The sequence below is a fragment of the Sordaria macrospora genome, chromosome 1, assembly GCF_033870435.1.
Source record: "Sordaria macrospora chromosome 1, complete sequence".
Lineage (NCBI taxonomy): Eukaryota > Fungi > Ascomycota > Sordariomycetes > Sordariales > Sordariaceae > Sordaria > Sordaria macrospora.
Genome location: NC_089371.1, coordinates 4,025,829 through 4,047,045, shown reverse-complemented (window position 1 = coordinate 4,047,045; position 21,217 = coordinate 4,025,829). Strand labels below are relative to the sequence as shown.

The window sequence follows — 21,217 nt, the reverse complement described above, 5'->3', positions numbered from 1 at the left end:
TCCATCCCCGTCCTGGACGTATCTGCCGTGCTGCGTCTTGGGGGAAGGGATGCTCTACCCACTTGGACACCACAATGTCGTCCTCAAAATATCAAGGGATTCTGAAACTGGTAGTTTCTTCGGTAGTGAGTTAGGCACGAGACGAGGACAACATCTTTTTGATTATTTACCTATGGTTCTCTCATGGCAGTTTTTGCGGCTCTCGGATCTCGTTCAAGGTGGAATCTTGGCTTGGATAGACGTGGCCCCGCAGCACAGTCACTTACAAGATATTGTCGGCCTGGCTTGCCTGCGTCGGCTTGCTGTACCTATGCCCTCTTCGGAACTCCAGTGGCGGGAACATCACCTCACCTCGGAGCCGGTCCAGTGCTCGCGGTGTGACAACCTGCTCTGGCACCAAGACGATACCTACCTCTACCAGTGCATGGCTGGCACCTGCGCCGGAGCTGACAAAGAATAATAGCACCTCGAGGCCAACATGCCTACCTAGAAAAGCCGAGCGCCGTCTACGTAGCTTGTCGTCCTTCTTCATCCTTTACCACCTCTTTGATTTCCCCAAGTCGCACCAACAAGGTAGTCCATGTGCCATCAACCCACGACAACACCTCTCTGAATCATTGATCTATCAACCATTCCATCTCTAGAGGTAGGTATTCTTCGTGATCGATCAACAAACCATACCTCTACCTCCAAACCGATCGAATAATCGGCCACACATCTCACCTGCCTCATACCGCCCGCGCCGTCTGGAAGGGCACGATCGGAGTCCGTGGGCAACCAACGAGTTGGCAAGCTCCAGCAACTACATCCGACCAGGGCAAGGCCAGGCTCGAGCCGCGTTGGTTTGTTTCCTCTCATTCGTCCTTTCTGACCTAAACTTACAAGAAAGATTGAGCTTACAGGTCTTCGTCACACAATTGAAATCCGTGCGTTGTGGCGGGCAGAACGGCAAGGATCGTGACAGCGCCCATCTGACTGCATTGGGCAAGTGTACTTTCTGGTGCTAGGTACCGTCCAGCAAAGAGAAGAGTGAAGTGGTACCTCAAAAACGTAAGTTCACAAGACGTGCGTTACATTTCGGTTTCTGTATTTACAGAGCTGAACCCTCCAATACCAGCTTTTGGCAGCAGCTGAGAACCTGAGAGCCTGCTGTGCTAGTGTAGGGACGCCCCACACTCTGGAGGTCGCTTCCAAAAGCCCCAACCAATCAGCGCTCGGAGCCGAGCAAGCATTGAGCTGAGGGCAAGCGGGCCTCGTCTGAAGCACAAGCCAGGCAGTGGCCCACTGCGCACTGGTGTTGCTGGTTCTGGTTCACCATTTTCATGGATTCTTCTCCTCCGTCCATCACTGCGATTTTCCGCTACACCATCACCACTGCCAGCCCCCTCCCAGGGTCTCCGGCCTTGACCATTTCCCCCACCACCACTCCTCCGGCACTGCGATTTTCCATTTCGGACTTGAAGATTCGCCCTTCAGTCTGCTGCCTGGAGGCTCTTAATTCTTCCATGACTTGTGAGTCCTGCCACTGCCGCCCACTGCCCACGGCCCATTGCCCACTGCGTGCCCTGCCCTGCGTATCGCCTTGCGTTTTCCCCATCATTTCGCCCATCGAAGCGGGCCTCGTCGCCTTCGATATCCATCGTCTACCAGCTTGTAGAGGTCGCCAGACCGTCGATTCTTGATGAATATCGTCTCTACAGCTGCCCCAGACCATGGCCTGCTCTCCCGTGCCCTCCACGCGCCCACACGCGACTTCAATCGTCGTCGCCGTCCGCCTCATCATCCACAGCCTTGCCTCCATCACTTACACGCGAGCCAATGCGACAATCATCATTGAGAGTCGTCCTCTGCCCCGATGCCGGATTTCTCTGATGATTCCGGGTCGCGAGAGTGGCCTCTTTCCATCGCCCCAAGTAGTGATCCGTAAATGACGCGTACCGCTGGCTGACATCGTCGTCTTACAGCAGGCAGCCTCCGCGTCTAAATCTCAAAATGTCGACATCTCCCGAATCCGGTCCGGTGTTCGGGCATGTGTCACCGCCGGCGGATGACAGCCACTTCAACTTTACCAACGATAACGAAAGCACGAGCGACCTTTCTGACGTTAATGCCGCCGAGGCCGACCCAAATGACGACGCCGACGCCCAGTCATACCAGCCTGTCGACGACGACGCTGCCTCGCCCATACAAAAGCCCGAGTTGACGCCCGAGGAAGCGTCCGATTCAGCAAGTAATGACGACGTCGACGCGTCAGATGATGGAGACTTTGACGCCCCCGATAGCCCCGGGTCTGCTCAGAGCAACGAAGTCGTGTCTGCCTCGTCGTCCCGTACCGCCGTGAAGCGCAAAGTCGCCCACGCCATAGAGGATGATTACATTAGAGAGAATCCTGCCTTGTATGGATTGAGGAGGAGTGTATGAATATCCCGCAGTCCTTGATCTGGTGTATCATGCTAACGGCTCGCAACAGTCGCGCCCTACACAACGCCGCGCCCAGATTGTAAGTGGATTAACCTGGAGCTCTCATCGTTTCGCCTCTCCTAACCGAGTAAACAGGTCGACTCAGACGAAGAGGATGAACCATCAGACTCGGATGCTGCACCAGTGTCTAGAAAGCCAGCGAAAAGGCGTCGGGTTGAGCGCTCGTTGCCTCGTAAGTTTTCGTCCGTCATACTCATCGTCATCCTGTTCCGCTGCTGACCTGTCGTGATTTCCAGCTTCCAAGCGTGGCACCCCTGCTCGTCAGCCCTCCATCGATGATTCCGATTCCGACACATACGGAGGCGCCAAAGCCCGCAGCTTCCAGAGGAAGGTCCGCAGGCAACAAGAACAAGACCCTGCTTTGGCTTTCGGCGAAAAGAGATGGTCCAGCCGTCGGGCTGCTCAGGTCTCGGCTGGCGCCTACCAAGAGAGCGACGCGGAAGAGGACGAGGAGGAAGACTCCGAGCTTACACCCAACTACTGGGCTGCCAATGCCGAGGACAACTCCCCATACATCGAGAAGATCCTCGGTCATCGTCCGAAGGAGGGTGTCGAGATCACAGTGGATGCCACAAGGCACGACTTCGCGTACTTCATCAAATGGCAGGGCCAATCACATTCTCACAACACCTGGGAAACCACCGAGACTGTCGCAGGCTTCCGAGGCTTTCGCCGCCTCGAAAACTATTACAAGAAGGTTGTTGAGTACGAACTGGAGATGCAATTCGGTGGCGATGACATCAGTCCGGAACAGAAAGAGCAGTGGTACTTGGACAGAGAACGCGAACAAGAGGCTCTCGCAGACTACACAAAGGTCGAACGCGTTGTGGCAGTCAGAGATGGCGATGAGGGCACCGAGTATTACATCAAGTGGAAGGGCCTGCAGTACGACGAGTGCACCTGGGAAGCTGAGTCTCTGGTCACCAAGCTTGCTCAGGACAAGATCGACCAGTTCATCGACCGATCCAACCGTTCATGGCAGTCTGATCGCAAGCAGACCAACCCCGATACCCGTTCGAGGATGACAAAGCTGGAGAAGCAGCCTGACTACATCAAGGGCGGCGAGCTTCGTGAGTTCCAAATGAAAGGCCTCAACTTCCTTGCCCTCAACTGGGTCCGCGGTAACAATGTCATCTTAGCCGATGAAATGGGTCTGGGTAAGACGGTTCAAAGCGTCTCGTTCCTCAGCTGGCTACGGAATGAACGCGGCCAGGAAGGACCGTTCCTTGTCGTCGCGCCTCTCAGTGTCATCCCAGCTTGGTGCGATACCTTTAACCATTGGGCTCCGGATATCAACTACGTCGTCTACCTTGGCCCGGAGGCAGCCCGGTCCAACATTCGAGATTACGAACTTTTTGTGGATGGTAACCCGAAGAAGACCAAGTTCAACGTCTTGGTCACTTCCTATGACTACATCTTGGCCGATGCGGATCATCTCAAGAATATCAAATGGCAAGTTCTTGCTGTTGACGAGGCCCATCGCCTCAAGAACCGAGAGTCCCAGCTCTACATCAAGCTCAACAACTTCGGCGTTCCTTGCAAAGTCCTCATCACCGGCACACCCATCCAGAACAACCTGGCCGAACTTTCAGCCCTTCTCGACTTCCTTAACCCGGGCAAAGTCGTCATTGATGAAGAGCTTGAAGCGCTGTCCACTGCCGACAGCAAAGGTCCGACTGATGAAGAACAAGATGAGGCTAGGCGTATCAGGACTCAAGAGAAGCTCCGCGAGTTGCATCAGTCAATCGCTCCTTTTATTCTCCGTCGTACCAAGGAGACAGTCGAGTCGGATCTCCCCCCCAAAACCGAAAAAATCATCCGAGTCGAGTTGTCTGACGTGCAACTCGACTACTACAAGAACATTCTCACACGCAACTACGCTGCCCTCAGCGACGCGAGTAACGGCCACAAGCAATCTTTGCTCAACATTATGATGGAGCTGAAGAAAGTCAGTAACCACCCGTACATGTTTCAGGGTGCCGAGGAGCGTGTCCTCAACGGAAGCACCCGCCGTGAAGACCAAATCAAGGGTCTCATTACTAGCAGTGGCAAGATGATGCTTCTTGATCAGCTGCTGGCGAAGCTCAAGAAGGACGGACATCGTGTCCTGATCTTCAGTCAGATGGTCAAGATGCTGGACATCTTGGGTGACTATCTCCGTGTTCGCGGATATCAATTCCAGCGACTTGACGGTACCATTCCTGCTGGCCCAAGACGTATGGCCATCAACCATTTCAACGCCGAGGGCAGCGACGATTTCTGTTTTCTTTTGTCTACTCGTGCCGGTGGCCTTGGAATCAACCTCATGACGGCTGATACTGTCATCATCTATGACTCGGATTGGAATCCCCAGGCCGATCTACAGGCTATGGCTCGAGCTCACCGTATCGGCCAGAAGAGGCCTGTCAATGTCTACCGCCTCGTGGCCAAGCAGACTATTGAAGAGGAAGTTGTGAAGCGTGCTCGCAACAAGCTCTTCTTGGAGTATCTTACCATCCAGGCCGGTGTAACAGATGAAGGCAAGGCCCTCAAGGAGCAGTTCAAGGAGCGCGGCCTCAAGATGGATGAGGCCAAGACTGCTGAGGATATCTCGATGATCCTCAAGATGCGTTCCCAGAACCTGTTCGAACAGTCCAGCAACCAGCAGAAGCTGGAGCAGCTCGATATCGATGCTATCCTTGAGAATGCCGAGGTCACCAAGACCGATGTCGATGACAAGATCAACCTCAGCAGTGGTGGTATCGACTGGGATAACTGGATGCAGGTTACCGACGTCAAGGTCGACGATCTCGCCCTTGACTGGGATCAGATCATTCCAACCGAGCAGCTTGCTGCCATCAAGGCGGAGGAAAACAGAAAGAAGGAAGAAGAGTATTTGGCGAAGACTATCGAGGAAAATGCTCCCCGAAAAGCTGCCTTGAAAGGCTCGAAGAAGAGCGCAGAAAACGATCGGGCTGAGCGTCTGGCAAAGAAGCGACAACGCGAGAGGGAGGAGCAGGAGGAGCTCGAAGAGCAACGTGCATTGCTTTCCGATCCTAAACGCCCTCTCAATGAGAAGGAAACCCGCAATCTTATCAGGGCGTTCTTCAGGTACGGTTCCCTGGACGACCGCGAAGAAGAGGTTGTCCAAGATGCTCGCCTGAGTGACAGAGACCGGGACTTCCTGAAGTCTATCATCGAGGACCTTGTCATTATCAGTCGCCGCGCTGTAGATGCGAACAATGAGAGACTTCGCGAAGAAGAAGCGAGGGCCGGCAAGCCACTAGCGAAGAAAGACAAGAAGGCCGTACTCGTCGATTTCGGCGAGGTACGGAAGGTCAACGCAGAGACTGTTGTGGAGCGCCCCCCTCAGCTCAAACTTCTGCGCCGCGTCCTTCGGGAGTGTAGCGATGTCCTCTCTTTCAGGCTTCCTGAAGCTTCCAAGGCTGCCGCATATACTTGCGACTGGGGTGCACGTGAGGATGCCATGCTCCTTATTGGAATCGACAGGTACGGATTCGGTGCCTGGACGCAAATCAGGGACGATGCTGAATTGCAGATGCATGACAAGTTCTTCTTGGAGGAGCATCGCGTTGACAAACGGGAAGAACGAAAGAAGACAGAGGCGGTAGGGATTCAGTCCCCCGGTGCTGTTCATCTGGTCCGAAGGTCCGAGTACCTCCTGTCTGTTCTTTTGGCCAAGCACTCGAATGACGCTGCTGCTAAGAAGGCAGTTGAGAACCATCATCGCAGCAAGAAGCTTCTCACAAACAACGGCCATCGCCGCGGTGAAGCTAGCTCCATCTCCGGATCACCTGCACCACTGGGCGTTAAGAAGTCTATTCCTCACAGGGACCATCACTACCGGACTCTCAGCACCGCGAATGACCGCGGAACCCCCAGGCCAGATCACAAACGGAAGTACGCGGATGACTACGAAGAGCACAGCTCGAAACATCGTCGTGTAGAAAACGAACGTCGTGGTACAGATAGCAAAGTTGACAAGAAGAAGGACAAAGCGCCCAAGGTCGACCCCGAAACCCATGAGAAATGGAAGCGAGACAGGCAGAAGGCAGTAGAGCGCTTCCATGAACTTGCCAAGTTGAACAACGACGAGATCGATAGCTCGGACAACTTCCAACTTGTTTGGTCTCTACTTCGGCCGCTCAAAGCGAACATGGAACGAATCATGTACTCTAAGGAACGTTTTCCTGCGGCCAAAGAACGCGCCAAAATATTGGGAGAAGAGATTCGCGCATTTGGCAACTTTCTCAAGCAACTGGAAGAAAAGAGCCCGCTGGATGGCTTGGAGCCACAGTTCTGGTAAGTCTGCAGACGCAGTCAGATTTTGCTTATTTCCACTGGCTAACGATATATGCAGGGAATTCCTTTCTTCGATCTGGCCGATTGGGGAAGTCAGGGTGTCGGGCCGGCGACTCCAGCGTATGTTCGGCGACCTTTGCAAGAAGGATACCGAGCCCAAGGAGGACAGACCTCAGAATCTGAAGAAGCCAAGTCGCCCGGATCTGGAAGATGGCGAGATTGCCAGCGATCGCGACGACCGAAGATCTCGTGACCCTTACCGCGACGACCGCCGTGAGGACCGGCGCGAAGAGCGACGTGAGGAGCCTAAACGGCGCCCGAATTATTACGAGAACGGCGATCGACTCAATTTTTATCGCCATCGTAGGGACACCGACAGGGGAGCACCGGTCCGTCACTCGTGGCAGAGCAGCCGCAGTCCCTCTCAGCAGCAACGGCCTTACTAAGGGCTGACTCTGGTCCATGAAGATTTCCCCCATCAATAATTGTTACTCAGCTCTTGCATTGTCTGGCGTACGGGTTTAGATATCTCGACTGGGGTTGTTGTTCTGTTTTTGTTTTGTTTTTTTCCGCTCCCCTATCCACATGTGGGAGTTGACAAGCACAGCACACGGTGGTGGTGTTGCTTTGGAACAAGCGATACCTGTGATGAGGAGTTTATTTTATGTTACAAAAGGTCGCGCGTGTTTTAGGAAAGGGTTGATTCAGCATTATCTTACCATTGCTGGTGATAGTTATCCTTGTTGTTATGTGTGGTTGGTGCAAGAAACCGCGTGCGCCGATGCAGAAAACGAAAGGCACGCAAGCAAGCGTTCTACTACCTATTAGTCAGGCAACTCATCAACATCGATGCCTGATACAGTTTTGGTTTTTCTTTTCTCCAATTATCTCAATAACAACAACAACAACAACAACAACAACAACAACAACAACAACAACAACAATAACAACAACAACAACATAAAACGAAGGGGTATGGAACATGGTTGGTCGCTTCTGCGGTCCTGCAAAGCGTACAAAGAAGGGAAAGAAAACACACTGTTCGATACCTCTTGTAAACCACTCGAGGATCACTTTATTGAGGACAGGGGATGATGATTGATGGAAAGACAAAGAGAAGGAACCGTGCGTTGTTATTGTGTGTTTTTTGCCCCACTCAGCTTCTGAGAGTGGTTACAGTTTAACTTAGAGAGAGATAAGAGGAGAGAAGAGAACATTGCTATGATATCCATGAAAGAAGCATCACCGATGTCATTTTCTTCCGGTCTGTTTGTTCTTGTTGTCTTAAAAAAGGAAGCGTTTGTCATGAGTTAAAACTTCAGCAATATTATGATCGGTCTGAGAGCGCGTTGTTGTTGTTGTTCTTTTTCTGTCCATCGTTATCTGTGTATCATTTAGACGGCCTACACTACGACTTCCTCTCCATTTCCTCTCTTCTTCTGTTTCAAAAAGGGTAGCTGTGAGCGTAGTTAGACTTCTCTGTTGCAACATCGATATTGGGGAGACCCCATACAAAAACACCAACTTCGTGTCCTTCGGTAACACTTGGCCATCGAACACACTCAATGCCCCTCGAAGATCGTCCCGCAACCCCATCAGCCAGGGATGCACCGCCGTCACGTAATCATGAATCGTCACAAAGCCCGTCGTCGTCGAGCTGCCCGCCTTGACCACCAAGTCCTCGTAAACCTTGCTAGGCCGGCTCTCTTGGCAACAGTAGCAGTATATCAACGTTCCGCTCTCGTCAATGTCCTCGGGATTCTCCGTATCCTCTGCGTGCGGCTCGTGATACTCGCCCCAATCCCCCACCCACCAGCCCAAGGGTACTATTTTGACCTTGAGCTCTGACACCCCCGGTACGGATACCGGGGCTTTCGAAATCGGGTGCCATGCCGACGGCGATTCGTCCCCGTCGTCGTCTTCGTCGTCGCCGCCGGTGGACGTGACTTTGTGGCGGAAATACGGCTCGCGCGGGCCGTTGAGGTCGCCACGAAGTTGGCGAATGGTAACAATTGGCCCGTTGACGGGACGACTTTGGAGGACGGAAATGGTGTTTTCCGAATCGAGGGGGTCGTTGAGGGACCAAAAACAGGCGCATCATTTCGGCGCTGGGTCTGATACTTGGCGGGGACTCCACCCTGGATGATAGAAATGATGGTGGCCCTGAAGGAGTTTCGTTGGCTTTAACTTGGCCAGGTGGGGGATGGTTGTCTTCTGACGGTAGTGACATGTTTGTCTGGTTCTGGCTTTAGTAAGCCTAGAATGGTTGATGTGGTTTGTGAAATGAGGATGGCCAAGGATGGGAGGAGAAGCAGATAGACAGGCAGGCTGTCTTCTAATTTATAGGAAGACACATTCGGACTTACTTGTATCTGTCCACTATCAAAAATGCCCGGGATCGTTCACCAACTGCATTTTCAAATGGGGCAAGCGGGATTAGAGTGCAGTTGGGCTGCTGCTACCTAGAGGTGTCGTGAAGGAATTGAAGCAAGTGAAATGTATATTCTACTGTGTAACGAGCACGCCAAGAGGTGCAGCGGATGGGTTAATTATACTTGCTGTTACATAGCCCTTCATGTGCCCTTGACTCTTTCCCCATTAGCCGAGCTTGAGGTTTACTATGTACGCAGACGACACTCGCTCACCGTTGAGATTTTCCTCAATGCTTGCATTCACCAGACTTGATTCAGGACGTGGCTTGTCCAATCGAACACGCCTAAAGGTGGCTAGGGAAGATTCTATCGCTTAAAACATCCTAAAAATGGATCCATATTTCGCAATGAGGGGATGGGAGGAGAGGGAGGCAGTGTGCCTAGAGGTCAATAATAAAACTTTATGCAAAGCGAAGGGGTAAGGCTTTTTCGAAGTTGACTTGACCTGACGTAGTGTAAGTATATTGCCTTGAATATTGCTTGTTGGAATTTGGCAGATCTTGACTGTCTGGTATACGACTTAATGTCCATCTAGGCTCTGTGCATTCCTCCATACAACCAGGTGGTGGTCATCATACTAGTATGTACGCGTCTGAACGTCAGGAGTCAATATCAGGGGCTTTAACTTCACCATTGCACTGGTTCCTGACGGCATCTCACAATCTCAGCAGGGAGTAATTCTCATCGGTAGTATGTATGATCATCTGGTGAGTTGGTAACTCGTACACTGCTTAGTTAGTCTATGAATGGCCTCAGTGTGTTGTTACTTCAAGGACCAGGCTGCACTTTGAAGCGGGCGGGACATCAAGGTGATGGCTGACCGGAGATATTGGCGAATCAAACTCCTCGGTAAGTTGTAGCCCGTCATAGATCTTAGCTTCTGATTTGTCTCTTCTTATCATAGAGGTGGTCTCCCTTCAAAGCCTCAATCCGGCATCTCCGGTAGCCTGCTCTCAAGCAGCACATGTAGCAAGATGGTGAGCCAGTACCTCATACTTAGAATAACAGCGGCGATCAACTTGCATGAGATAGAAACTTCAAAACTGGTTCTAGAGTTGTTCAATATGCCTTGGGGGTTAGGCTAGGTGGACTCATGCACACAACCCTCGTGCGCACCATGATGAAGCTGAACATTCATGCATGATAATAAGGCATCCAGGAGTGCCGTTCTAGATCATGAATGGACGCCACACATGTAGGTACTGGGGGCATGAAGAGGAACGTCAGGCTGCGCAACGATGCTCCGCCAATCCAAGGACGCCTTAGCAGGCCGGGCTTCATGATTCGTCGTGACAAGGGAACAGAGCCGCTTCAAACGCCGAAGAAGGTCGGCACTTAGAGGAAGAAGCATCACCACTGCCGCAATTCGGGCGTCTCTTTGGTCTCAGCGATGATATTTTCAGGAACTTATCATGGAACGATGCGTAGCCGACTAGGAGGGCCGAGTGAACATATCGCATGATTTTAAAAGGTCCGGACCTTTCCCACTCTTTCTTTCTGCTATCCTTCTTCCCACATCTCATCCCTACACTTTAGAGGACAACTCCTATACCAGGTTGTACACCAACGACACAGTTTTACTTGGTATATTGCGGATTCCTCTGGAACTTGCCCCGAAACCCCAAACTCACGGCAATTTTCAAGCGCTTCAGCCATCATGTCCACTCCGACGGAGATCTATGTTGCGGTGATGGGAGTGACAGGTTCCGGCAAAAGCAACTTCATCAAATGTTGCGTTGGGAGGGATGACATCGTTGTCGGCGATGACCTCAGATCTTGTGAGTTAACTCCATAACCTCAACATGGCTTAAGCTAACTTAAAGTTTCGTAGGCACCAAAGACGTGAAAATGCACTCTTACTATCATTCACCATCCGTCAGTCAATCTCATCGACACCCCGGGCTTTGATGACGATAATTTGAGCGACGCCGATGTCCTACAGAAGATCTCAGACTGGCTCGCCAACCTGTACCGAGGCGATATCAATCTGAACGGACTTCTATATCTGCATCGCATTATCGACAATCGCTTGTCAGGAACAGCACGGAAGAATCTCGCCGTCTTCCAAAAGGTGTGCGGGAATGATGCCCTCAAGAACGTCACCTTGGTTTCCACCATGTGGGACATGGCTGGCGTTAATCAAAAGTCAATAAAGCGGGAGACACAACTTCTCCAAGAAGACGGGTTTTGGGGTGAGATGGTTCGAGAGCATGGAACGCACGTAGGCCGACATGACAACACCAAGGAATCGGCGATGCAGCTGCTGGCAAGATTCGTCAAGGGCCCGAACTACAGGGTCGTCGTGGATCTGCAGCAAGAAGTGATCGACGGAAAGACGTTGGACCAAACAGCAGCTGGTTTGGAGGTTCTTAGGGAAATCAACAAGGCAAAAGCGGCTATCGAGGAAAAACTAAAGCAATTGGAAGAAGAACTGAAAAGTGCAGCCCAAGACACAGAACGGAAATTTCTAGTCGCAAAACAGAACGAGAAGAAGGAAAGGTCCATGAGACTTCAGCTGCAATGGGAGAAGATGTACACCGAAAGGAGGTTGAGAGAACAGAAGAAGAAAGAGGAACTGGAAAATGGTCTCAGCAAGTCATACGTGGCTTCAGTCGGCACAGTCCTACTTGGCGGCGCGGCATCGCTTGTAGCGATGGCCTCCGCTCCGGCAACTGGAGGGGCATCTCTGGCAGCTGTGCCGAAAATCTTCGCAATGGTTGGTGTGTCGCTTGTGGGTGGAAAGGTTTCGCGGGATCAAGCGCGTGCCGCGGCACATAATGACGATGCGCCCCCTGATTATACAAGTATGTATGCCTTGGAGGGTATACTTGAGGTGGAAGAGATGGAAGATTGAAAAGCCTTCCCATATATTGTAACGATATGAGAGGGAATGATGATGGAAACTGTGCCGAGCAATTCCAATATACGACGGGAATAGCACTTTTGTTTTCCTACTGACAACACCATCGGCGCCGGCTTGAAATATGAGATCAATCCCAAGTCATGAAAATGCTTCTTGTGTGTATTTCTAGCAGCGTACGACGCGGATAAAATGAGGTGACCTAACTATTGGGTCCATCCTCTTCGCGTACACCTCCCAGAAGAGAGGACAGAAGAAAAAGAATAGAAACTGAACCCTTTTCACAATCAACAACCCAACCCAACCATCCGCTGTCCGTCGCTTCATCCACGCCGACGGGGAAAGCGGAGTAAAACGCCGTTATGCTTTTTACCTGATATCATTTGGCTCCAGCGAAACCATGTGCCCCAAACAGCCCATTATTTTCGTGTCAAGACTGCCCGTCCCGTTCTAAAAATTTCAAGCAATTATAGCCTTCATCCGCTATCCGTTTTGACCAAGCCTTAGTCAATTAGATGGCTTATACCCCGAGGCTTCGACTTGGGCGAGATAGTAAGTGTGATTTCCCGACCCAACCCTGGTGCTTCCAACTGGCTCGAGCCAACACTGGGTGTCCTAGACCTGCTTCTCGTAGTCATGTTTGGACGTGAAACCTTCATCGCCGTTGGTCGTAGGGATGGGAGCACTGTAGGAACGTCCTTGTCGAAATCGCGAGGCGGCGAGGACAGATCCGAAGACGTATCAGGGTCAAAAGGGATCTGCTTCGCGTTTTCCTTCCCAGGCGCGGCCACGGCCTTCGTGGCCTTGAATGTCCGGTTGAGGGCGTTCTGGGGTTTGACAACCACCTTCTTCTTTGTCTGCCGCGGCTTGCGCCGAGGAGCAGAGCCAGGCAAGGGTTTACGCCCGGTGGTAATCATAGTGCTGACAGGGATCGTCTCCTTGGAGGACGTGGTTTTGCCGAAGGTAAGAATGCTCTGTTTCGCTGTGGTCTTGGTCGTCGGTTTCCGTGCAGGAAGCGTGGCACGAGGCTTAGGGCTCGCGCTCGGTGTCGGGATTCCGCCTTGCTTCTTTGCCAACACCTTCGAAAGCGGTTTTTCGTCCTCGTCATCTGACACAGAGGACTTGCGCTTGCGCTGAAGCAAAACGTCAATCCTGTTCTTACTTAGTGTAGCCTCCAATCTCTTCTCCTTCTTCTCATCCACCAGCCATGTCGTAGGATCTCCGATATCCTGCTGATCCCACTTCGGTAGGTTCACCAATTCAGCTACATCGTCGCATTTCCCCTTGATCACGTAGTCCCAGCAGTCTTTGAATTCCGCTCCTTGAGGTTCGGGGTCAATGTTGATCCACGCTGTAATACCATCCCGACGGCTCCTGGTCAGCTGGCACATCTCCTTGACGAGCCTTCGAACACCAGGAATCTTGAGAGTTGTGCCGACGACAATAACCGCATCCGGAACCCTTTTCAAGTCTGCCTTTGAGACGTTTCCGATAGCCTCTTCATCGGGGTTGTACTCGTTGTACAAGACAATTCTGGGCCGTAGCCTGCCAATGCCGTGACTCCGTTTTCCGGCAAATGTCGTCCGTACCTCATCCTGTTCCTTGCACCTTGCGCAAAGAGGAGCCTCAGAGCCTTCGAAAAGCTCGGCGTTGAAGGGCTCTAGGTGGCTGCACTTTGTGCACACCATCTTTTCCAACCCACCGTGAAGTTGGACGGTAACCGGCCATGGACCCTTCGCGTTCAGAGGTACGTTGGTGGCTAACGGTGGCATCTGGGTGTCTAGTGTATCGATATTTTGTGTGTAGAGTCGTAGTAGCCGTCCCTCCTCAGCCATAGAGGCTAGCATGTGGTGGAATGGCGTGGGCTTCGCTTGTGACGTCAATTGTGCTAGTTCGCGCACCATGGTATGGAAAGACTCGGTAGAGTCATCGTGCTTGTAGACAGACGCGTCGAAAAGGTGTTTTCCAGACGCCTTCAGCTTGTGCTGACCGCGTAGCGTCGCGAAGAGGCCGGTTGACGAGCGGAAATCAGGGACTGAAAAAGCGCGTCAGTGAGGTCCGAGAGAAAAAAATGGCGCGTCATAGGATGTCCAAGGCGCGCAGATGTTGAAGGGAAAGTGAAATAAAAGGGGTAAGGGGAGACCTACTACCAGCCGAGACGGATATGCCAGCACCAGCAATGACGACAATCTTCTTTTTCCTCCGCAGGGCCGTCAATAATCTGTCGAGGTTCTCATCGGCTTCTTCCACTCGATTTTCAAGATCGATATGCTCTGTGGTACGGGGCTTTGGCGGCGCGGCGGTGCGGCGACGCTTCGTCGGAGGAGGTCCATCTGTGCGGACCTGGATTTCCTGGGCCGCGTCAGAATCTGGTCCCTTCATGGGGGAAGCGCTGCCAGAGGGTATCGAGCTGGAACTAGGAGAGGGATATCGGTTCGAGGCATCGAGTAGCAGAGGCGTGGGAGGCAGAGAAGGCGACTGAGAGAGAACTGAGAGCGGAGAGGATGGAAGAGAGCCAGATGAGGACGAGTCGGACTGTTTCTTGGGTCGCAGGCAGTCCATAGCTGCTGCCTTTAAATGCGCGTGTCCCGCTGCAAGGCTCAATTGCTGCTACGTCTTCTCCAAGTGCCCTGCAGTGTCTGAGCGTGACTAGCTTTGGGCAGACGAGCTGGTGGTGACGAGGGGTTGCGGTTTGCAATTTGTTGCTTTGCTTTTCGCGATGCTATGTCATGGCCGAATTGGGAGAGGCCCTTTTGCGCCCAGGTGGGCAAGTTCGATCCAGGTCGTTGTCGCCGTCGTCTCAATGGGGGAGGACAAAGGAGAGCAGGCAGCTGGGCGGCTGGGCGGCTGGGCTTGCTAAGTCGTCGTTATAAATGAAGAGATGGGCGGAAGTTGGTGGTGAGTTCAAGTTGAGGTCCTGCAACTTGGAAAAAGAGGGCGCTATGGTACGCAGAGCTCCGGAATGGTTGTTAAGAATAATAAGTCGCACTTGTACCGTTCGGCTGCGGATGGCGGACAGACGCCTTCCTTGAACAATAAAATGCAGAGAAGGCAGGTTCAATGGTGAGTTGAGAAGGTCGCGGTTTGCGTCCAAGTATCCACCTGCACACTAAAAGTCCTTGGCTGCTGTTGGTGGAGGAATGGATGCCCCAGCGTTCTATGCAGCCGGTAGGTCATCGGAAGCAGCCCAAGCGCGAGGAACGGGCAGATGGGGGAGATGGGAAAGTACGATTTACAGGTTGCGGGCAGGCTTGCATGTGCGCAAGGAGATTCTAGCGTGCAACACGATTGGACACTTGGGGAGAGTGAGACTGGGACAGGTTGGCAATGACAGAGCTGGAATCTGACAGCCTTGTTCATCCGGAGAATGCGCAAGAGACAAAGACAACAACACCTGTTGGTCGGGTAACGACGACTCTAGCATGAGTCCCGAGGAATGCTTCACCTCAATTTTCAGATGAGTACATCATGCACCTCGACAGAGAAAAGAGAAAAGAGTAAACCGGGTTAAGCATGTCGCTATTGAGAAAGGTATAATAGGAGATCTGGACATGGGGGACTTCAAAGCCCAAAGCCAACCCAATCAGCATGCACGGTACCTCCTGTTAGAGACCTCTAAAGAGTACATTGATTGCTGAGGACTTGGAGCTTCCGTCCCATCTTCGCACTGAGCGCAAAAAGGTGCAATATGATAGAAAAGCAAGATCGACGTGCGGATATTCACCTAGAGGTAAGACTGCAACACTTTGTGAGACTTCAGGCAAAAAGCCAAGGTAGCCCCCGAGAAAACAAGGCGGCTCCACACAACAAAGGAACTCTGAAGTTCTTGCCACTGCACGGTTGCCGGGAAACACAAGCAACGGGGCGGACCCACCTGCAGCTCTTAGGTAGTGCCGCCCTCCCGCCCCATGGACCACGGATCAGGGACCGCGCTACCTTAACAGCTCCTGGGGACAGCCCGCAGAATGGCTGCGGAAACCGGGAGGGAAAGCCACACGTGGCTAGAGAGACTTTGAGGAGGCTTGTGATTATCCCCGGTAACAAACGCCAAGCCTTACGAGGCGTTACACCAGCATTACTTGTACGTAACAACGGGCTGGGTGGAGACACAGTGCCTACTGGAATGTGACTGCATCGTACAGTACTGTCCTCGCGAGCTGTCGCGATCACCGAAATGGGGACTGGAGCTTCATTCGGCAACGACACTGCAGCTTTGTTTCTGTTAACATCCCAAGCTTCCTTCTGTTCTCTACTTGCTCTCAAGACCACAACTATGTCAAAGACCGATTCCGCCTCATTTGAATAACTCGCAATTCCCTTCGGTCTCGTTTAACACAGCCCGATTGTTTGGACATTTTAAAAGGGATTAAAGATAACGTTCACTACCTTGGCTTCAGTTCAGTTACTCGGCCGTTGTCACAGTTCCTGCAAACTGCACATACAAACGCCATCCAATCCAGGTTCTCGACCGGCACCGAGGCTTCCCGCGCGGTCCAAATTTCGTCGGCACGACTACACCAACTCTACAGTATATAAAATCACGGCACTTGGAGACATTTTCTTGAATAATTCTATACGGCGCTTCTCATCCCCATCGCCGCCTCTCATTCTTGGAGACGTCCCAACTTGTACGACTTTGCAACACCATCTGCCACATTCGACCTCTTAGCACACACAGCTTTTACCGTTGGACATCGGATTTTGGCGCGAGGGTATGGTCAGTACGGTGACCACGGCAAGCTTGGCGAGTCAAGAGAGTCAAGAGACTCCGGGGGTACTCAAGACCCATACTAGTGGAAGCCTGCAAAGTTCACAACAATGAGTGGCCACGACATACCCATCCAGCTCTTGGATGGAAGCTCCATGGACGTCCAACACATGGATACGGCCATGAACCTCGACGATGTGGATGTCGATCTCTTTGGCGATTCTGTCATGGTGGACACCGCCTTGGATGGCCTGTCTGCCTCGAGGCCCATGCCCTCCAAACACCTACGCCAACGGCTGGATGATCTGAGAACCCATGGTTGCCATCAGGCCATTGCGTGGTCACGACAGGGCACCATTGCTTCCATCACCAAGGATGGCCGCTCCGTCGAGTTTCGCTTCCTGAGGTGCCGTCCAGAGGATGCCGGCTGGGAGTTGAGCGAACCATACGTCTATAGTACTGCCGTTATCCCTATGCATACTACGGCTGGTCCTATAGTTCATCTGGCCTGGTCCAACACACAGGCTCCCGAGCTCGCCGTCGTTGACGCTGTCGGACGCATCACGATTCTCAACCTCACCATTATGCTCAACCGCCCCTTTATAACCCGGAAGTGGGATGCTGACTCCGTTGACGACCTTCGTGCCGTGGTCGGTTGCTACTGGCTCCCTGTATTCAACCCAAGACCGTTCAACGCTCTGTACGGATCTGCAGTATGGGTGCAGCCCGAAGATGCCAAAGCCCTGGGCGATGGGCTGTACAAGTATGAGGTTTCGTACGCAATGACTACGGGCCCTCATCATCCCAATACCAACAGAAATGCCTTGATCTCCATCACCACAAACGGTCTTCTCCGACTGGTGTTCCAGAACAACAACGGTCGCGTCGAAGAAACTGCCATTGAGCTAGAGAGCATCACTTCCTCGGACGATCTAATTACCCATGCCGCTCTTTGCAACGACAGGAACACTCTCCTGATCGCCCTTGCTACGGCCTCCAAGCAACTGCGGATTGTCACAGCCATGATCTCATGGGGAAATGACAAGGCTTCCGAGAAGCAGTCACATCCACAAAACGCGAATTTGACGCCATCTCTGCTAGAGCACCATGTGGCCGTCGCACCCTGGCTCCAACACGATTCAAACGATCCAGTGCTGGACGAATCCATGTCTCAGCTGTCCCATATTGAATTCCTCCCGTCTATTCCCAAAGACAAGAACTTACAGGCACATTATAACCCCGTCGTTCTCACGGTACGCTCTCACTTGCCAGCTGAAGGGGCTTCTCTGTACGAGCAAGAGCCTACCAGTGTTATCGATCGGTGGGAAGTCGTGAGCGAGCAGCCACAGACTCTACACCCGGCCTTTGCCCAACTGAACACCGGAAACATTACGACAAATCCCAACGTAAGAAGACTTCTTGAACAATGACAAAATTGTGCTACAAGCCGCTAACCTTAAAACAGCCCATGACCCGCCTACGTAAACTGGACTCGGTTGTGATACCCAAAATTGTGGTTTCTGTTCAGGTCATGTATCTAGGCAAGGTAGTATGCTTTGCCTTCAGCGATGGCACCATCCAGTATCGCGACAGGGTTACCATGATGGAGATGTTCAACGAGCATATTGTTCATCGTGTCCTCAGCCCGCATGACGTAGGGTTCCAATACACCAACGATACACCATGTAAGCCTCTATACCGCCCTTGAGCACTCGTGGGCCACTGCTAACCACTCCTATTTTATCAGGTCTTCAGGTTGCCTTCTCGCCTACTAACTGCTCTTACGTTCAAATATCCGATGACTGGGATATCAAATGGAATAGCATGCGATACACATTAGCAGACCCCAGTACTGCGTTACAAGACGGTGAGTTTCGACCTCGGAAATTGTTTCGGAATGTTCCTGACTAAAACCCAATAGCCCAGCAAAGCGCCGTAATGGCAGCCTTGATTCTTGCTTTATCCTCAACCGTCACTGCATCCAACAACTTTGATGATATCCTGGCGATGGCCCGTCCCTTCAATGAGAATCCACGTAAGACCATCCCTTGAGTTTCTCGACTCGAACTGCCATATACTGATACGTGTAAATAGAGTTTGCGGCTTCTTGGGTCAGAGGTACAGTCAACCTTCTCAAGATGAATTTTGACTTTTCCGACGAGGCTCTTAATGACTCACTGATTCGGAACCCCTTCTTGCAAATGTGTCTTAGCATCCTCAGTCACATGAGCTTCCGTGGCGAGTTCCGGCCTAGGTCCTATGAAGGAAAGCTATCTTTCCTCATACTCCAGGTCCGGAACTTTATCGTCCTCGTGAGCCTCTCGCTTAACGCTCCCAAGAGTCTGGGGACCAGTCCACTAGACGAGTCAGAGGTCGTCGAAGTCTTGGTCGGCTGCGTCACATGGGCGCATACTCTGATGGGGTGGGTGGTCGATTGCCTCTTCGACCTCGCCGATGACCCAGCCTTCATGAGCATCTTGAACGAGCAAAAAAGGTTTCCCGACCTGGCCAACTTCCTCAAGGCTCGCGGTGATGTCTCCCTACATCTCCTCTGCTGTTCCTCAGCCCGCGGCTTAATCACCGCCGCCTGCCGCAGACTAGCCCATCTCGAAGGCATGAGCTTCCGCGCCGTTCGCTACTGGGAAGCAAGCCGCCTTAAGACCGAAAACAACGACGGTAGCGGCGGTGGCAAAGTCCTCCCCGACAGCCTCTACTTCGCCTACCAAAAGATGCAACATTCCGCCCAAGCGTGTCTGATCAAAGTTCAGGAATTTGAAAAGATCCTGCAGGGTTTCGCCCAGGACGTACGCACAGCCTACCAAACGAGCCTCTCCCGGCGCCAATCTGGTAGCCAACAACCACCCCAACAACATCCATCGCCGCAACAAAACAAGAATCAACAGCCCCAGAACGCAGAAGACCAGTTCATCAAGAAAGCCCAAGCCCACTGCGAACTCGACATGCTCCTAGGCGCTAACCCCCCGCCTTGCTTCCGCGAGGTTCTCCTCAAGTTCTTCACACAAACCCTGCCTGTGCTCAAGAGCCACGTCGACCCGGCTAAGCTGTACTTTGCCAACTATGAGATTCTTGATATCGAAGAAAACCCGAGGATTTTGGCGGCGAGAAAGGCTAGGCGTAAGTATATTGACGTTTTCACAAGGCGGGAGATTACTTTCCCTACTACTTCGTCAGGGGATGCCGCCCGTGGCGGTGGGGGCAGTGGTGGCGTTGGTGGTGAAGAGGACGTCAAACGGGGAGGTGCCGTTGGTGCTGGAGAAGGCCAAACACCGAATCAAAATACCCTGGCACTAGGCGGCGGCGGGATCTCCATAAAGATTGAGCTCGGCGCTGCTGGATCTACGCCCAACCTTAAGGGCGGGATATCTACCCCGGCGGGCGGTGGTGGTAGCGGCGGTGGGAACTCCAAGGCAACTGGTGGGAACAATGCCACTGGAGCTGCGAATGCCACCGCGAACGCTACCAACAGAGGAGGCAACAACAGCACCACCGCCACCGCCGAGAACCCCAGCAATCAATGGCGGCGCTGCGTCCGTTGCGCATCGGTTATGGAAGACTTCCCTGGTAATCACTCCAAGCCCGGGTTCACGTTTGTACTGGCGCAGCAGAGGAAGTGTTCGTGTGGTGCTTGGTGGGCGTTGGTTCCCAAGACTGGCACGGGGGAAGGGTCTACTACTACTACTACTACTACTACTACTACTCAGGAGGAAGGTGAATAGTACACATAATCATACAAGAACCTGAACCCGGACCTTTCTGGTGGCGCTTTCATCATCGGAACTGGAGCTCGAGCTCAGGGCCCAATGAGTGGCGGCTTGTCTTCGGCGCGGTATTGGAGAAAGTGATTGATGAAGATGATGACCGGGTTGTTAGGTGGGAAAGGACGGTCATGACTGTGAGCGATGGGAGTATGATAATCAGGATATGATAGGCAGGTTTTGGAGAGTGAAGAAAATGAAAATATGGGTTTGGTTCAATGTAGGTGTTTCCGTGTGCTTGTTCTTCCACATATTACCAACGTGTTTTGGGAGATACAAAGATCCAGAGGACGCGGGAAAACGTGGGCGATGCCGAACGGCAGTCGTTAAAAATGACCCCTGACCATAATGTCAGAAATGACGGTTTACAGGGGTGCTGATGCACCTTGTCTTATGTAATTTAGCGGGTCGGTTGCACGGTCAATTACTTAGATTTCTGGTGCGGGATTTATTAGGTATAGATTTCTATACAATATATAATCTTCTTACCATATTGATTTAACCCCTATACATACTTATATTTTATAATTAAGAGTTTTATTAGTTATATCATTGATTACAGTAAATTAAGTAGAATAATTGTCACAGGATTACCTGTGACTAGCACATCACGTGCATGGGCACGTGCGCTGATCCCAGCTCTGGGCATGGCCTTCGT

The 21,217-nt window shown here is 52.2% G+C and overlaps 4 protein-coding genes across 4 annotated transcripts; 3 read left to right on the top strand and 1 right to left on the bottom strand.

The window, feature by feature from the left end:
- The first annotated feature begins 1,192 nt into the window (after positions 1–1,192).
- SMAC4_02791 (uncharacterized protein) lies at positions 1,193–8,013 on the top strand. Its single transcript, XM_003348246.2, has 5 exons — positions 1,193–2,415; positions 2,471–2,500; positions 2,557–2,653; positions 2,718–6,783; positions 6,842–8,013. The coding sequence occupies exons 1-5, from the start codon at positions 1,993–1,995 to the stop codon at positions 7,227–7,229; spliced, it is 5,004 nt and encodes a 1,667-aa protein (XP_003348294.1). The 5' UTR covers positions 1,193–1,992; the 3' UTR covers positions 7,230–8,013.
- Positions 8,014–10,235: 2,222 nt separating this feature from the next.
- SMAC4_02789 (uncharacterized protein) lies at positions 10,236–12,069 on the top strand (the record flags this gene model as incomplete). Its single annotated transcript, XM_003348244.2, has 2 exons — positions 10,236–10,993; positions 11,096–12,069. The coding sequence occupies exons 1-2, from the start codon at positions 10,873–10,875 to the stop codon at positions 12,067–12,069; spliced, it is 1,095 nt and encodes a 364-aa protein (XP_003348292.1). The 5' UTR covers positions 10,236–10,872.
- A 509-nt stretch (positions 12,070–12,578) lies between these two features.
- Positions 12,579–15,304, bottom strand: SMAC4_02788 (uncharacterized protein; the record flags this gene model as incomplete). Its single annotated transcript, XM_003348243.2, has 2 exons — positions 14,358–15,304; positions 12,579–14,110 (listed from the first exon to the last, which is right to left on the bottom strand). Exons 1-2 carry the CDS (start codon positions 14,635–14,637, stop codon positions 12,579–12,581), a joined length of 1,812 nt encoding a protein of 603 aa, XP_003348291.1. The 5' UTR covers positions 14,638–15,304.
- Positions 15,305–16,094: 790 nt separating this feature from the next.
- Positions 16,095–21,006, top strand: SMAC4_02787 (uncharacterized protein). The gene is made up of 5 exons (XM_024655506.2): positions 16,095–18,189; positions 18,249–18,468; positions 18,531–18,650; positions 18,705–18,818; positions 18,878–21,006. The coding sequence occupies exons 1-5, from the start codon at positions 16,894–16,896 to the stop codon at positions 20,518–20,520; spliced, it is 3,393 nt and encodes a 1,130-aa protein (XP_024511385.2). The 5' UTR covers positions 16,095–16,893; the 3' UTR covers positions 20,521–21,006.
- Positions 21,007–21,217: the final 211 nt, after the last annotated feature.